Below are 13,688 nucleotides of genomic sequence, written 5' to 3'. Positions count from 1 at the left end.
TCCCATTTGTAGTTTCATGTACCTCTTTGACTATTTCTCCATGCCTCCTCATCCTTCCATGGTACAGTGAAAAGCTCTAGTTGCATATCAGCCTTCTGCTAAACAACAGTTTGTAAAACAAAACCAGATAAAGATTTGAAGTTGGAGGAAAAAAAATCACTTGATTTTTATTACACTCAGATTTCAGTACAACATACAGACCGTTGTATGCATGAAAACTATCGATGGAAAATTTTCCATTCAGATATCAATACAAAATCAATTTCAGGAAATTTGTACAGACAACAAGATTATTGATAGAAAATGAATCACCAGATTCACCACAATGTAATTTATCTGTATTAACTCTTTTGCTGTGCATTCTCCACACTCTTCCTCATAGCAGATATAACATGGGCCGGTTCTGGAGCTCCAAATACTGAACTTCCAGCCACGATACAATTTGCCCCTGCTGAAGCTGCTGTATCAATGGTTGAAGCTCCCAAGCCACCATCCACCTGCATGTCCAAGTTGATCATGCTTCAAATTAGGAAAATACGACAGACTGAAGGAGCAGATTATGTAGAAAACCATCAATAGCCAGTTGGTTTTGGCCTCCGGGCATTTAAGAAAGAAGAAAAGACCCTGTAGTCCACCACCCAAAAAACTGATAATTGGCAGCAGTTACAAGGGAGAACGGTGGTCTATGAGATCCACTCCAGCAGAGCAAGCCTGATCAGATGACCAGAACCACTTTTCGATGATCATTGTTATTTTGCTAGAAAAATTGATTAATGAAGCTGTTTTCTTATTTTAATGAACCAGAAAACTTATATAGAACAAGAAAGATTATTGTGTGGCTCTTTTTAACTTAGAGATCATTTGGTGGGTTCTACAAAACAAAAAGGTTCCCAGTAATACATGGGAAGTAATTCAGGGCCTGTAATTGCATATCCACCATAATTACTTCCAGTCCCTTTTGACAATGTAATTAAGTGCCTCTAAATACCTTGATGGGAAGGGACAAAGTATTTCCAATCACAGTGAAAAACAAAAATACACATGTCAGCATCAGGGCTGCCTGCAGCTCTTCACATTAGTCATGGATAAGTTTGACTAGACATCTGGGATGAGAGCCATAACCTAAGCTGATTTCCGCAGAGACAATTATAAAAACCAGAAACAGGGCCGGTTATTTCAGTTTATTGGAATTTTCCAGTTTCTGGTCTGACTCATGGTTTATATGAGAATCAGACAACTAAACTAATTTAGGCCGGCGGACCACTGCCATTCCATTCTTGAGTGAGCTGGGGTGCAGCCATCTCATCCACTGAACTAACTAGAAGCTATCGCTTCTGGTTCTTAAAGCTGTGGCTGATGATATAGTTCTGGTTTGAGAGATGTTCATGTTTCAAACAAGAAGGTTCTAAAATGAGACAAGGGAAAAGCAAAGTATATGAAATATAGTCGTGTGCACTCTTTAACAATTGATCTTAGCCTTCTTACAGAATAACTAACAAGCTAATGTGAAATGATGTTGTGGGCCACTATATATAAAGTGTTTATAGAGGCTTTACTGTTAGTAAGATCCAAAGGGACTGGAAGTCTTTTGCTTAGTTCCGAGTCCCTCTTTTTGCATAGCTCTTCTCCAGCCTATCGCATTATAGTGGTGCCTCTTTTAATAAAATTTGACTTATCTATATATATATATATATTGGTGTATTTAGAACACGTAACCTTCTTTTGGATGCCCTTGTCTTATTCCCAAAAGTTTTTTAAATGAAGGGTAAAAAAAGAGGTTCACTTTTCAAAATAATTTGGGAGTGTACTTATCATTATGTCATTTTCAACATCTGTCACGTATTTCGAGTACACATGAAATAATAGGATTTTATCCTCATTGAAAGAATAAGTGTGCTATACTAAGAGGGCAAAAAAATAATATTATAAATTATTTGACATCTTAAGGGGTGTCAATAAGAAAATCCTCATATATATTCAAACACACACTCACATATAATGTGGAAAGACGGATGGGTTGTTGATGATTTAATAGTAATTTCTCTTATTTTGGTTCATTCTCAGTCATGAGAGAAAAGTGGTTCCCTTACAACTAGAGCTGAATAGAAAGTTGCTTATGGAATGTTTTGAGATCAACACATAATGTAAACTAAAGGCAAAACCATATGGAATGATTATAAGATCAGTAGTGCTTTATAGAGCTGAATATAGAGCAATACAGAAACAACATATACATAAAAAGAGTACAGCTATGATGAATATGTATGCATGCACCACACACACACACACACCATCCTCCCCCCCCGCGACGCAGCCCAAGAAAAAAATGTTGAAATGCATGAGTGTTAAAGATTAGGAAGGATAGAATCAGATATAAAAATATTCAATGGAAAATAAGATGTAGAAACTTAGGAGAAGCACCAGTAGCTGAGAGGAAGTTTGACCATGTGTAATGAAAGCCAAATAATGCATGATGTGGTACAAATTGAGACGTATCAAAGGGAAAGGGAAAGGATGGCATTGAAATGGCAAGAAAGAAATAAATGCTTTTAACAGGTTATATGGTACTAAAAGAAGTGGTAAGGTAGAATGTGATTCATGAAGCTCTCTATCTTTTCTCTCTGTGCTGGGAGGGCAGGTGGGTTGACTATCTAATCAGAAGGCAGGAGAGGATTATACAGGTATAGTGGAGGTAGACCATTCTTTCGCAGGCTGATATATGAAGACTTCGTAATGTGAGAAGGGAACATAAGCTGAACATCAATCACCTCAGACGCTCAGAATTTTCTCCAAAACCATAATTGCTTGATGAACATCAATCACCTCAGACACTCAGAATTTTATCTAAAACCATATTGCTTGATTACCTTCTCACACACAAATAATTTTACAAAGATAGGTATTTTCTCATATGAGAAGAAGACATGCATCATAAGGAACAATATTGTAAGCTATAAATAATGATAGTGAAGTTAAATGCTGGAGAACATCTTACCTCTATATCAAGAGAGGGGTACTTCTTTCTCAATGTACGCACCTGAATGCATAAAAAAAAAGAGATTAATGAATTTTAAAAAGAGTTACCATGAAAACATGACTAAGAAAGCAACTGACCTTATCCATCATTTCTGGCATGAATTTTTGACCACCAAATCCAGGTTCCACAGTCATAACAAGGACCATTTCAACAGGATTTTCACTCTCAACCTGCAGAGCAAGAAGTTGCAACAGATTATTTTGATTTAATAGCTTTTCCAAATCAATAGCAACAATAGTAGCACTAAGCTTGACTAATGGACACTGCACAGACCTGTAATAGATTTTCAGGAAACAATATTTTATTTATATAGAACATTGAGTTGGGTTTAGGCAGTTGAACATTCCATTGAACCGATTAAATTCCACTGCTGGTGCAACTATAATTAGAAAATAAAAAAGAAACTGAAAAACAGACCCTCAGGTTAATATTTATCCAGTTTCCCCCTTTTTGGGATAAGTGCAGATTTTATTGATAAGGGGAAAAAAGGCCCGGTACTTTGCTAACATAATTCATATCAGCCATCAGCAGACTTGCACAACATGGTAGACATCAAGTTTGGATGGAAAAAAAAAACTAGCCGCATAATTTCCGAACTGTAAAGCTTCATTCCTTATACTCTACCCTATCATGGATACTTATGTTCAACATTTCATAAACTTCTCTCAGATATCTCTTTCTGATTGTATAACTTAATAACTGGTAGAATTTGTATATTTTTCCTCCTCTTTCTAAAAAAACCAAACTATCCAAAATAAAATTAAAAGTTCAGGACTTGAACCACTTGACCATCTAATCTCTTGTCCCCTAAGAAAAGAAAATATATTGTGATTTCTAGCAACTCATTGTTTTCATCATTCCCCCCCCCCCCTTTTTCTTTTCCTTGACAAATTGATTTAAGAGACTCAGACATGCCAGCATAATTTTGATCCATTTGTATAGACTCTTTCTCTTTATCTAATATATTTTTATCATCACCTATAAAAAAATATTAACTAGTAAAAGAATTCTAAAATAATATTAATTTAAATTTGCAAAGGTGGGCAGGGTCACAAAATCATAATTCATAGCAACCCAGGTTAGAGAAACTTTCTCAAACCCACGCGACTCACAAAACTAAAAATGAGTAGAAAATCCAGGAAAAGGGAGGGTGTGGGATGGAAATAGGCAATCCATACAAGAGGATAAATTTCTTCAACTGGAGTTCCAGGCTTTACTGCTACCGCAGGCTTCATGCCTTTTGCCTTGATTTTAGAAATGAGTTCTTGCCAATTATCTGCAATAAGTTGCTAGACAATTAATTAATTAAGACAGAAAAAGGAAAAAGATGAGATGATGAAGAAGAAGATAAAGGGATTGCAAGGAAACCAATAGTTTAGAAAATGTGAAAACCTACCTTTGGCTGCCTCATAATGAAAAGTAAAACCAGAAGCACCAGCTTTTCCTAATGGTTCCACATAATCAATAGGATTTGTAACCATCAAGTGGCAGTCCAGAAATATCCTATAAAAGAGGATAACCATGTACTTTTCTTAAATAACAATTACAAACTTCTCATTAGCAAGGATAAACTAATAACTGCAGAAAAAAAGAAGGCATTACTCAGTGTGCTTCCTCAATGACTCAATCACTGGAGCTCCAATGGTAAGATTTGGGACAAAGTGCCTACCAAGAATGAAATGTTTGTAAGAAACACACCTTCCATTAAAAAGCTTTGATAACATAGACACCTAAATTTTTTCGTCATATTTTTGCAATCATTTGTAACTAATGGGTCAAAAAGCAAGATTAGGAATCCACAAAGATTATGACCTTAATATTTCAAAAAATGAAAAAGAAAAAAAATAGTCTTTCAATTATATATCTTTTGGATGAAGATATCCTTAAGAAAAATTTTGGTTTTTAACTTAGATGTTGGTTGCAAATAAATTAGCACTACTAGAATATTTCTAATGATATCCATGATAATTTTTTCCTAACTCCAAAGTTCACACTTATATTAGTTAAAATTTTCAGAACATAGTAAAAAAAAACAAAACTTATTGACACAGACACAGATTTTAGTCTCATTCTACTCCATGTTAAATGTGTGCTCTTCCAGCATTCAACCATCTTAAGTCCATATGTTAAGATATTCATTTCTTTTACATATCGAACATGCTGAGGTCACCATAATCCTAACCACACCCTTTCCTTATCCTTTTAGGACCAACCAACTACCATCCATCACCTATACACTTTGATGAGTATACACTTTATCTAGGAATCTGAATTTCTTCTAGAGCACCTCTCGGAAGCAACGAGAGAGCACTTTTCTCTTGACCACAACCCTATTGATCCGACTAAACCCTCCTCTGAAAGATCATTCAATCCTGACCTTATCATTCTGAACTCAAATTTGATGGTATCCTAGATTCCTCTATCTGACCCTTTGTAGTTGCATCTAATTAAATGACAATTGTTGACAGAAGGGGCTGACCATATTCTAATTAGAGGGTGATTCCCACATTACCTGTATAGTTGGTTTCTTATAACCATCCTGCATTAGTTGAGTAAAGTTGCGTGATTGAAATGTGAGAATGATATGAAAGCTTGTGATTGAACAGACGACATGGTGCCAGATAGAGTACAATGGCAACAAATGACTCCATGTTACCCCAAGTAGTTGGTATAAGAGTTAAATAAGTCATATTGATTTGAGAAACAAAAAGCAACTAGAAACATATCTAATAAAACTCAAATTACCTTTTATGTACACTTAAAATACGAAACAGCTGTAAGAATGACCATAATAGAACCAAATGCTTAATTCAAAAGAACAGAAATCATGTGGGAGGGGGGGGGGGGGGCGGAGCCAAAATCCAAGCTTTAATATATTGAACCTTCCTAACTATTCTAAATACATCCAAGAAGGGTTTATACAATATAAATAAGATGAATAGCAAGAAATGAAAAAATTATACAGTTAATGATTTCAAACAATATCTTGTCTAATACTCACTTCATGCTTTTTAATCTCCATATTTTCCCTCAGTCCTCCCTTTCTATACCTATTTCTATGTATCAATACTCACAAGTCGTAATCAATTCAAAAGCTAAATTTTCCAGAAGCTAATTTTCTCAGTGTAGGTAGGCGAGACAAGACAATTGATTTCTTATCTTACACTAAGTGTATGAAAACACCAATCATGTTCTTTAAAGGAACTTTAAAAACACAAAGAACAGCGGAGGGAAGCACTTTATCCATGTTTCCCATAGACCTTGGATGATAAAATAGGCATTTTGCAAACATCTAAAAACTGCAAGTACTGTAAGTAGACTACATTACACATGACCAAAATGCGTAAGGCACATGAAAGTCCAAGGTATTACAGTAGAAGAGAAACAGCTTGACCTACCCATCCTGCAATTACACCAACAAAAAACAGGTAGCATTGTTAGACAAATATATCAAAATTTTTAATTCAAAATACCATAATTTATTGTTCAGAAAATCTTAAAGCATGACATAAGAAATTTAAAAACAGACAGGTAGAGAGAAATGTCAAAGTGAGTCTTAATTTGACAGCCCCTGTGTAGTCCTAGACAGAGTCATAAAGAAATAAATTATAAATGAATAGAACAAGTGAAGAAATATAGAGCACAATTAGATAAACCATTAGGAGAATAGTTTAAGAACCGCATGCCGACAATAGATCAGACAATTAGTAAGACACTTCCCAAGTGGGAAGCAAGAACAATCAGTTCAAGACAGGTCCTCCATAATTTTAGAGTCCAAGAGAAGATCTGTTTTTAGTTGACTGACAAGATTCCAACTAGATAGTCACTTAATACTTCACAAGCGTTAAATCGTGTGAACTCCTCAAATCTCGGTGAAGAATTGAATTCGTTTTAGCATGGCTGATTCCACAAATCTTCAGGGATTAAATAAATACAGACTAAAAGAGTTTAAAATTTTAAGGAATATTCGAGACAGATAGAATTTGCAGCCGAAGGATGGGAGATGAGATTGAAAGTAGGTTTTAATAAGAATTTCAGGAGCTCTAATTAACAATAAAAGATATCAAATAATACAAGAGAACATGGATGATGAATATAAGACGAGAAAGGATAGCAAGAACCAACAATGAAATCATGAAACGTACCATGATATCCATGTGAAGCCAGTCGGCGCCGCATTGGCACATGCGGTGGGCCTCCGATGCCAAATTTGCGAAATCAGATGATAGCATCGAGGGTGCAATTTTAGCCGTTGCAGTCTCCATTTTTGGAACTATTAATGAAGCAACTCCTTCTTCTTCCGCTTCTCTTCCCGAGCTCGATTGAGCGAACGACTCCCCTGAACGTGAAAAGAAAATTGCAGAGAGAGAGACGACAGAAAATTCACGAATTGAATTATTCCTCACTTTGACAGGATGCCTGACGATACCAACCACTATAAATAATCGACTACTTTGACTTGCGTTTCCGAATGTTCTTGGTAAAATTACATGATTAGCTATTTTTGGGTTTTCATTTACAAAACTGTCCACCTCATTTACAAAACTGTCCACCCTATGTTTGATTTAATAAAAATAGACGAAAACAAGTTTAGTTTTACAAAACTAACAAAACACTGACTCTCCTTCTTTTCTCGATAGTTTCCCTTTGAAAAATACTTTTTTGTTTCCCTTTGTTACTTGGGGTAGTAGAGAATGACAGTGACTAGGACAAGAGTAAGGTTACAGAGAACGGAGGATGCCTAGGCGAGAAGACAATGACAGGGGTAAAAATGTCTTAAAAAGTAAGTGTGAGAGGGAGAGACATTATTTTGTCCAGTTTTGTAAACCTTAACTGGTTTTTGTCTATTTTTGTTAACTCAAACATAGGGTGAACAGTTTTGTAAATGAAAACCCAAAAGTAGCTAATCATGTAATTTTCCCATGTTCCTTTATCATCAACCATCCCCAAGGGGGTATGGTTTGAGGAATTGGTATCGTCGCAGGCATGGATTGATATTGGTATCGTATGAGTCGTATCGATCGATACATAGGCTCAAAATTATCGGCCAAAAAGTTATTCGAATTTTAATTTACACCCGATATAGGCCGATATGATCCGATCTGTATCCTGAATGGACACCAATACCAATATACTAATTGGTTATCAGTTCGATTCGAAATAAACAAGAATCTATTTTTTGGTCATATCAGCCAACTTTATTGATATTAGGCTCCATTGATATCGATACATAACAAATGATCGGCCAATTTGATACGATATTTAGGTTGTGTTTGATATGCATTCTTGTAATACATTCTAGGTCGATTTTGCATTACAAATTATTTGACACCTTAGGCTCCATTTGGTTGCAAAGAGAATTAAAGGGAAGAAAAGTGAAACTTTCATGTTTAAGAAAGAAAATTTTGTATTCATTATCCCATATGATAATATCTCTAACTTCAAATCATTCCATATTTGATTATTAAATTTTGTTTTATTTTTACCTTGCATCTAATTCCCTTTGGTTTAAAATGTAAAATAAATATTACATGTAAAATGTATCATTACTAAATATGGGTAAGAAATTTAAGTAGTTTATACAATCACATGAGGTACTTTTTTTAGGTTTGAAAATTTTTTCGTCCTTTCTCTTTGATTCCTCTTGCAACCAGATGGAGCCTTAAGGACTATCAATAACAAAATTCCTTTTACCAATTAAATAATTATGAGAATACCCTATTAAATTGAATCTACCTATGCTTGGCAATGTGGCATTTATGATAGACTATACTGTACATCTATGAACTTCTTATGCTCTTAGATTTGGATTTGTTGGTCAATTCCAATGAGCCTAATTCCATCATGATCTTATGACCTTCTCAACTTGTGGAATTTATATCATTGCCTTTCTCCATTAGGAGGGGAACTTATGGTTTAATAATTGTTCACAAATTTTCATATACATTGGATGTGATACATGTGCGAGAAATTTATGTAGGATAGATACTTCTCTACTTTGTATAGGGTACATATATCCTAATAAATACATAAATTTTTTTTTTTTCATTTTATTATAAAAATAGTCATGTTTTTTAAGGGTAAGTTTTCATACACAGTTGTGTAAGCCGTGTATGTGAGAGGGCCTCTCACAAAGAGTTGGAAAAGTCATAAATCCCCACCCATTAATTAATGCCTTGAAACTCCTATCTTATCACATACACGGCTTACACGACCGTGTATGAAAATTTTCCCTTTTTTTTTAAGAAACTTTCTTGTCCAGGAGTGTGGCTCCTCCACCTGCACCCTTGTGTTTGTCTCTCTCCTCTTCCTTGTAAAATGACTTCCTTACTTCATAAATTGAACAAAAAAAGGAGGCATTGATTGGATCTTGTGCAGGCATAGGAGCCATGCTCCCGGGCAGATAATACTCCCCTCCCCCTCTCTAACTTATTTTTCTTTGAGAGAGGTAGAGGGTTGTTGAAGAGGCATGTCCCATGAATGGTTTTTGACTTTATTATCTATTATCTATTATTATTTTTTTTATTTTAGCATGATCCATGACTTTATTGGTATTCCATTAGTAATAATTGAAAAAAATCCATTGACAATGAGCACAAATTTTCACAATATCATGACACAAAACACATATGCATGATTCATTGCCACCTATCCTTCAACCCTTAGTTTAAAAAAAATGATGAAATTAACCTTAATGCTCCATTTGTTTCAACATAAATGAACATAAGTAAAATATATTATGTATAATTTATTTTATAATATTTGGAGATAAAATAATAGCTTCCATTGTAAAATTGTGTCTTTTATGTTTGTTTAAGATGAAATTAATTTTAATTTATTAATTCTTTCTTGAGATTGTTTAAATGATATCTCTATATGTGTATTTAGAACATGTAACATTCTTCCAAACTTGTCAGTCTTTAAAGTTATTTAAGGTAGGGTAAAAAAGGATTTTCCTTTAAATAAGTTTAAAATGATTTATCATATGTCATTACAAAAAATGTCATTGTCTAGTGCATAACTAAATATATGAAATGACAAGATTTAATATTATTGAAAAAAATATATATGTTGCACTAAAAGGGTTTAAAAAAAAAAAATTACAAATAAAGTCAAAATATGGTTTCATATTTTAAATGCCTTCTTTTTATTCTCTTATTTTATGTCAAAATAAGTTTCTATATTCCACTTAGAAGATTCTTAAAATATATTTTCATCTAAAAAATTAGCATTAGTAGACATTTCTTTGTGCTACCTACCCTTAACGACATTTGAAAAAATAATTAATGCAATAGACACAATAACAACGTTTCAATACAATATATTTCTATGGTTAGGTGTGTGTATGTGGTTGATCAATATTGGTTTTAATTTTAAATTTTTTTTTGTTAATCTCCCAAGTCCTCCCAAGTCCCACCACATAGTCAATGGAGGAAGTTGGTCACAAAAAAGAGAAAAAAAAAAAAAAAAAAAGAATGAAAAAGCTGTGTGATTTGGTCAATGTTTGGCAAATAAATTGACCCATTTTGATAGATGGGGTGGATAAGTGTTGCTTTCCAATTCCACCCCGGTTCGCCTTTTACATTTCTTTCTTGACTAATCTAATAAGGAGATAGTTTTCTTCGACCGGAGGAGATCTAAGGAAAATCGTTTATGACACATATCTCATGTCCATTAAGGTTATTCCTACGCCCGCAGTTTAGGAAAATCGTTCCATCAAACCATGATGGAAAAAGTGAATCATATTTTGGTTGATTGGACGGTTGGTTGGATTGGATTGTCAGTCTTTTCATATGGGGAGGATAGAAATAGACTCATGGGAATGCTGGTAGTGCTGACGTAAGTCACACTCCCAGACAGAGGTTTTTTTTCTATAAAAATAATGGGAGAATGCTTTCTATGCTGCAACACACCTGCGCCCAGGCACATGGGCAACCTGTGTAGGAGGGCAGGGTGGTCATTACGCCCACCCCCATGAGCCTGGGTGCAGGCTGTGCTGCGGCACAGATAACAGTGCCCCAAAAATAATGGGGCAAAATAACGATTTTTAGTCGCGTGGTTCCTATCCAGACACAGGAGTGCATAAAAATACTGCCTTGCCCCCATGAAAAAAAATAAAAAATGACATCTTTGATGATACCATTGCGCGTGCTTTCATTGGCTCCGTACTAATGCATGTGCTACACTACTGACAACAATCTCTTGCCTAAAATAATATTAAAGAAATGGCGAGGGATCGAAGGATTGGTATTTTAGAAATAAAATCATTATTCTGAGAGTATTTTGGACAATTCACACCGTAAGAAAGCAATAATTCCAACTACGTGTTTTACATGCACCACCAACTAGTGAACTATTCACCTTAAAAAAAAGGACATTTTACGTTTATCACCCTTGTGGTTTCAAATAATTACGTCTATCACTCTTAGAATTTCATCTATTTCATAAACCTTTCCTGTATTTTGAAAGATTCTAACTAACGTACCCTTATCGTTAGATGAGAACAGTTAAGTCACCCAAATATTAACTAAATGTCCATAATACAACAAATAAGAAAGGGCAAAATTATCCTTTCAAAATATAACTAGAGTTAACATTCAAGGGTACAGATGTGATTTTAAAATTTTAAAAGTGATAGATGTAATTGTTTGAAAATACAGGGATGATAGACGTAAATTTCCCTTAAAAATAAAATTACTTGATGTATTGTGTAGTTGAAGGTGGTTGGATTTTTCCGGCCAAAAAATAAGAGGATGTTGGATTTGAATCCTCTTGCCTATGCCATATTAGAGTTTGTCAAGGCAGACCCACATGATTTATGTGCACAAATGTCATTTAATTATGGGACTGATTTTTATTTATTTTTGATAGAAATTATGTGGATAATAAAGTGACACCTATTCAATGAACTTCTAGAAGTCATAAAGAAAACTTTAATTGAAAAAAAAAAAAAAAAACTGAAATTAGGGACACATTAATTGGACTCTCCCTCTTATCTGTTTCTAGGGTTTTGGGTGTCTTCTCTTCATGGATAAAATACCAGAATCATTGGTATATTCTTTTGAATCTATTGATTCTAGGAATTTTTCAGACTAATCAAAGCCGATTTCGATCAAATTGATGGAAAGTACAAACCTTAAACTGAAACAATAAATTTGGATTGTGAAACCCTAAATCATGAAAATTATGAAACTTCAACCATGAAACCTATGGCTGATTGAAGTACCCCTACTTTGAAAATTTGAGACCTTAAATCTAAATCTTTTGTGAAACCTTAAACTTAAATCCATCGAATGAACCGCACCATGAATTGTCGGCCGGAAATTACTCGTTGGAGTAGTGGTAAACCTTGCATGCTATACCTTAGCAGCTCTTAAACGACAGGGTCTATAGTGTTGTTTGTGTTTCATTATTTCTTTTTAGGGCAAAAGAATTACAATGACGCCAAATCCCTCTCACATAGGTTCTTTATTATTTTTTCTCACTTACTCTAACCACGAGGCTCCATATGGATGATACCACTCTCCACAATGCCTATGTTATGGCGTGCAAATTCTCTCCTATTCTGGCATCATGCAGAATCAAAAAAAATTTCCTCACCATGGGTGAATAGAATCTAACTATTAGGTCAACCGGTTAGGTCTAGTTGGTTTCGATAGGACCTAATTGGTCCCTTTTAATTTAAGGTCTCGCATCGTTTTCACCCATTTAGGTAATCGGACCTCGATGGCAATGGCATGGGCATGTTTCTATTCGATCAATTGATTATCAGTCCATACTCAGACTCAAGGTAATTGGGCTAATCAAACTTTAAACAAATTAATTGATAATTGGGTAGAAGGGGTCTTTAAACGAGCAGTAAACAAGTTATAATCGGGCTAATCAGGCCATAAAAGGTTGATTATCAATCGATTATAGTATTTGATCAATCGTGATTGGGTGATGGTAGGAATCGATACTTGAACTTGACTAGTTTAATAATCGATTGAACTGATCTTGGATTTCGATCGATCAATTCAGGTTAGACATATCGATGTGAGCCAACTTTTGACACCAAAGAGGGTGTGTCATGTTGAATAGGATTGATGATGGAGATGTCTAACAAAATTTGAAACACCTATATCTTTTGATTCTTTATTGCGACTCACAAACCTGTCAACCTTTAGATGTTAGCATCAACAAAGTTAGATGCCCAGAACACAAAGAAGGGTAATAAATAATTTATTCAAAATATATATTTTTTGTGGTGTTTAACATTGTGATGTGGGAACTTTTGTGGGTGATGCCCTTTTATATCATTTTGTATGAGATAAGAAGCAAGTTAAAGAGGCTTATCGATTTTGTCTCATATCTTCATTTAATAGTATGAATGGATTCTTTCTATCCCAAAAAAAAAAACATAGAAAATAAAAGAATGGACCCTTATGATTCATGGCTTTTGTTATGTGTAATAATCGAGTTTTCCTTAAGCCACAATGAATGAGTGTAATTTTAAACGAAATCCAACAATCGAAGGAAAAGCATATTTAGGAAATGTTAGGTGTCTAGTACCAAACACACAACCGTGGAAACAAACAATTTATTCTACTCCCCAATTCCTAACTAACCCCCCCCCCCAAAAAAAATAAAAGAAAAGAAAAGAAAAAAAAAT

General features: G+C 34.5%; 1 protein-coding gene across 1 annotated transcript; it reads right to left on the bottom strand.

Moving 5' to 3' along the window:
• Nucleotides 1-146: 146 nt before the first annotated feature.
• On the bottom strand, nucleotides 147-7,400 carry LOC122654350 (ribulose-phosphate 3-epimerase, cytoplasmic isoform-like). The gene is made up of 8 exons (XM_043848412.1): nucleotides 7,183-7,400; nucleotides 6,436-6,440; nucleotides 4,640-4,702; nucleotides 4,434-4,540; nucleotides 4,216-4,313; nucleotides 3,115-3,207; nucleotides 2,996-3,037; nucleotides 147-497 (listed from the first exon to the last, which is right to left on the bottom strand). The coding sequence occupies exons 1-8, from the start codon at nucleotides 7,300-7,302 to the stop codon at nucleotides 342-344; spliced, it is 684 nt and encodes a 227-aa protein (XP_043704347.1). The 5' UTR covers nucleotides 7,303-7,400; the 3' UTR covers nucleotides 147-341.
• Between the last annotated feature and the right edge of the window lie 6,288 nt (nucleotides 7,401-13,688).

Source organism: Telopea speciosissima, chromosome 3 (genome assembly GCF_018873765.1).
Source record: "Telopea speciosissima isolate NSW1024214 ecotype Mountain lineage chromosome 3, Tspe_v1, whole genome shotgun sequence".
NCBI classification, from domain to species: domain Eukaryota; kingdom Viridiplantae; phylum Streptophyta; class Magnoliopsida; order Proteales; family Proteaceae; genus Telopea; species Telopea speciosissima.
This window is presented reverse-complemented; position numbering and strand designations above follow the sequence as displayed.